This window comes from Brassica oleracea, chromosome C3 (assembly GCF_000695525.1).
Source record: "Brassica oleracea var. oleracea cultivar TO1000 chromosome C3, BOL, whole genome shotgun sequence".
In the NCBI taxonomy this organism is placed as follows: Eukaryota; Viridiplantae; Streptophyta; class Magnoliopsida; order Brassicales; family Brassicaceae; genus Brassica; species Brassica oleracea.
The window spans coordinates 37,327,777-37,332,538 of record NC_027750.1 but is presented as its reverse complement, the minus strand read 5'-3'; the positions used below and the strand labels follow the sequence as shown (position 1 = coordinate 37,332,538).

Sequence of the window (4,762 nt, the reverse complement as noted above, 5' to 3'; positions counted from 1 at the left end):
GTGTTTAAAATGATGTTCAAACATCCATATTTATAGGAAAATTGGAATCTGGTAGTTGTAATTTTGCTATGAATTTACGACGATAATTAATTAGGTGGGCAAAAAAAACGTGTAACACCTATAAAGTTGGTGGATTCAAAAATTTCCTCGCTAAATACACGTATATTATTCCCTCGTAAATACCACGCAAAGTTTACGTCGTATTTACGAGGAAATAGTTTTTCCTTGTAAAATACTAGTAAAATTACATCCACTTTACGACGAAACAGTTTTTTCGTTACGTTACGAGAAAATAACGATGACTTTAGTTTTTTACGTAAATTCGTCGTAAACTCGACGCAAATTTACGAGGATTGTTTTTCCTCGTTAATTTTCGTCGTTAAGCATGTGTTTTCTTGTAGTGTCGTGCCAACATCTTCAAGTCCCCCATGCTGCTCGTGCTGTAATAGTCCTGAAGCTTCTGAATCAAGTCATCATCTACTCCCTCTGGCGTGAACGGAATGTCCGCATCTTCAAAGGCGTAACACTTACCCATGAGGCGTTCTTCCATGTCGTCGATCAGACCATGCGTGATAGACTGCTGTCTTTGTCTCGCCCAACAGCTGCTGTTGTTGCTCCCTATCTTTTTGAGTTGTACTTTTGGTTTCTATCCCCTTATAGTTAATGCTACTCTCTTACTTTCCATACTCTCTTACTCTCTCTACTCTCTCTTCTCTCTCTTCTCTCTTTTCTTTTGCTCCTCCCCCTCTGTTTTCTTCTTATGCTTTGTAATAAGTTGTGTTTCACAACATTGTAAACTCTAAAAAAGGGGTATAAATCTTAACATTTACGCCAAAAAACAAAAACAAAATCCAAGTGTCTCTCAATGATCCATTCTTGGAACTGTTTCAGTTTGGTGCGTGTGAGCTCTCTGTAGTCAGTGTTCTTGATGGCCGCTGTTGGTCGAGTAACAAGAGCTCTCATGTCGTCTGAGCTTGGCATAGGAAATGTAATGATATGCTATAATGTAATAAGAAGGTAGGTTTCTTATCAGTGGTTGACGCAGAAGGCTTAAAGGGCACATAGTCCTTGAAACATTTTGATATAAAGGGAGACGATCAAAGGACCAGCTATCCACAAAGGGGATAATTCCTTTGTAACATCAGGCTCCATAGATTTCATTAACAGCTAGAAAAGTTGGAACACAGCAGAATGGTCAAAATAAAAGTATACTCAATACATATATAAGGAACTTGGAAAAGAAGTGATACTCTTGAACCTTCTTCCGGATTTCAACTATTTTTTTTTTTTTTTAAAAGAATGTTAAATTAATTCAAACAAAAAAAACTGTTTTACATTTATTTTGTGTTGCATTGGAATGTTAAACGGATTTCAACTATTCAACTGGTGTGCATTTAATTAAGGAGAACGTAAAAAGATGCTTTGATGTTCATACTTACAATATCAGCACCGGAATCTTGATAGCTACGTCTAGACTCCAGCAAAGATCCAAAAAAAGCAAGACTCTCAAATCCTTTTTCTTTCTCTAGCAAGTGGACAAGAACTTTCTTATCTTCTCTCGAAGTCTTAGATTGCTACATTTGTGATCGTTGTGTGTTCAAATTTCAAAGAAACGACCGTATGGCGTTGACTCATTGACTCGTTGACTCGTTGACTCATTGACTTATCATATATAATCACGAGTTATTCTTGGATTCACCCTGAACCTTTAAGTAGGTTCACCAACCAATAAAAAATTGTCATTTTAAATCTAGTATCTTTTAATTAAGAAAACCAAATAACTTGGCAAATTATATTATTTTTTCAAAATAAAATTTAAAAATAAATAAAAATAATATATAAAAAACGAATTCAAAAAAAAAATAATGTTGTCAACAAAACACTAAACCCTAAACTCTAATCCTAAACATGTTGTCAACAAAACACTAAACCTTAAACTCTAATCATAAACCCTAAACCCTTGGAAAAACCTTAAACCCTTGGGTAAACCCTAAACCCTTAGGTAAACCCTAAACCCTTGGAAAAACATTAAATATTTGGATAAATTCTAAATTATAAATCTTAAACACTAAACTCTAAATCTTAAAAATAAATATTTTTTTTTAAATAATCTTTTTTTAGAACTATTGTTATTTTTATTTATTTAATTTTTAATTTTTTATTTTAAAACATAATATAATTTGACAAGTTATTTTGTTTCTTTAATTAAAAAATACTAGATCTAAAATGATAATTTTCTATTGGTTTTAGGGGGTGAACCCAAGAAAAAGTCTATAATCACGCCAAAATAATCTGGCTAGTTGGTGAAAATAGAAGACTTTTTAAAAAGAAAAGTAAGAGTCTTCCATGAATTTTCGTGGTCTCTTTCCCTTTGGCGTCTTCCTACATGATATTGCTTATAAACATTTCTGCAATGTGAGACTAGACTACAACCAAATCCATCTCATCGATCTTGGTTCAATAACAATGGCGGACAACAAAACAAAAACAAGCTTGTTTGACTTCTTTCTCCTCTCCGTGTTTTTGGTCTGTCTCTGTTTAGCTCCGGTTCCAGCATCAGCACAAGGTCGGAAACTCAGTTTCGGCGTGAACGGCCAGTTCAAGATTCTGCAAGTGGCGGATATGCACTACGCAAACGGCGGGACTACTCGGTGTCAAAACGTTCTTCCTAGCCAGATGGCACACTGCTCCGACCTCAACACCACCGCCTTCATGTCTCGAGTCATGGCCGCCGAGAAACCTGACCTCATCGTCTTCACCGGTAAAATTCCTTACTGATAAAATCCTAATTTTCTCTGCTCATAATTATAGGCAATGAACATAGACTGTCAAGGGCTTCCAACCTAAAACCTTATAATATTCATGATCCCTTCCAACTACTCTTCTGACTCTTTTTCAAATTCGATAAATGTTGGTTGATCGTATCTTTCATTATAGTTCTATAGATGTGGGATATTTGTGTCTAATACGCCTCTTCGAGATGATGGCTCTTTGAACGTCAATCTCGGAATGCTCGGACAAGGATCGATGGGCCGACTTTGGACTGGATCGATAATGGATTGGGTTAGACTGCATGGATCGGGCTCTGATACCATGTTAAGCTAGATGCTTCCAACCTAAAACCTAAAACCTCTAAATTTGTTAAGAATATATATAACAAAAACTCTTCTTCTGTAATCTCCAAAATTTTAGGACCGGCCGAAGATGGATAGTGATTCTTTTAATGTTTTGTATACGTTCTCAGGTGATAATATATTTGGGTCTAATGTTAAAGACGCTGTGAAGTCCATGAATGCTGCGTTTGCTCCAGCGATTGCGGCTAAGATCCCTTGGGTTGCTGTTTTGGGAAACCATGATCAAGAATCTACATTGTCCCGACAAGAACTCATGAAACATATCGTGAAGCTTCCCAACACTTTGTCTAAAGTGAACCCTCCTGAGGCTGCTCATTACATCGATGGGTTTGGTAATAACAATCTCCAAATCCATGGAGCTGTTGAGTCAAGTCTACATAACAAATCCGTTCTCAATCTCTATTTTCTCGACAGTGGAGATTACTCTAGTATTACTTCCCTCTCCAAAAAATATGATTGGATAAAAACTTCTCAGCAGTTCTGGTTTGACCAGACTTCGAAACGTCTCCAGGTATCATCGTCAATCTCTCGTTTTGTCTTGTCTCATTGGTATTTAACCTTTAATCTTGATTTTGATGATGGTCGCAGAAGGAGTACAATAAAGAGCCTAATCCTCAACAAGGTACAGCTCCAGGACTAGCTTACTTCCACATTCCATTTCCGGAGTTTTGGAGCTTTGACTCAAAGAACGCCTCTAAAGGAGTGAGACAAGAAGAAACAGGCTCGGCTACCACAAACTCGGGTTTCTTCACGACGTTGGTAGCTAGAGGAGATGTGAAATCAGTGTTTGTGGGTCACGACCATCTCAATGACTTTTGTGGTGAACTCAAAGGTTTGAATCTATGTTATGGTGGTGGGTTTGGATATCATGCGTATGGTAAAGCTGGGTGGGAGAGGAGGGCGAGAGTTGTGGTTGCTGATTTGAACAAGAAGGGTACAGGAAGCTGGGGAGATGTGAAATCGATTAGGACATGGAAGAGGCTCGATGATCAGCATCTCTCTGTTATTGATGAGCAGGTTCTTTGGACCAGTTCTCCAAAGTGATCAGTGTTTCCTCGTTTAATTATGACTCTATGTCCTTATGTTTCATCTGATTATAATAATTTGATTTTATAGAAGCGGTTTAAGCGGATATCAAATAATCATACTTTTGAATATAATAAACTGTTTCCTTTTAAGATTAACTTTGGTTTGGTTCGGCTAGACGTATAGTATAACTTAAGTTACCTTTAAGCATCACTTTAATATATACTAGGGTCTGCGGGATATTAGTTAATTTGATATTCACTAAATGCTCAAGTTGAAATTTGTTTTAAGATTCAAGAATTTGGTTATCTGTTATGTCTTACTTATTAGTATGCGGCGGTATAGTTGTTTTTCGATTATTCTTGCTTTGATATCATATCAAATTAACTAATTGTCCAACTCATAATTATAGATGTATAAATGTGGATTTGTGATAAAGTTTGATGACAATACTGTCTTTTTTTAATTCTTATTCATAGTGGAGTGTGCATGTGTCAGAAAGAGGCTTATAACAACTTTTATGTTTTTGTGTATGGATTTTAAATATATATTATTTTGTATAATGCATATTTGCTCTACAACATTTCCTTGTAGACTAAAAA

The 4,762-nt window shown here is 36.1% G+C and overlaps 1 protein-coding gene across 1 annotated transcript; it reads left to right on the top strand.

Moving 5' to 3' along the window:
- Window positions 1-2,374: 2,374 nt before the first annotated feature.
- Window positions 2,375-4,294, top strand: LOC106335964 (probable inactive purple acid phosphatase 29). The gene is made up of 3 exons (XM_013774663.1): window positions 2,375-2,761; window positions 3,245-3,645; window positions 3,723-4,294. The coding sequence occupies exons 1-3, from the start codon at window positions 2,467-2,469 to the stop codon at window positions 4,176-4,178; spliced, it is 1,152 nt and encodes a 383-aa protein (XP_013630117.1). The 5' UTR covers window positions 2,375-2,466; the 3' UTR covers window positions 4,179-4,294.
- Window positions 4,295-4,762: the final 468 nt, after the last annotated feature.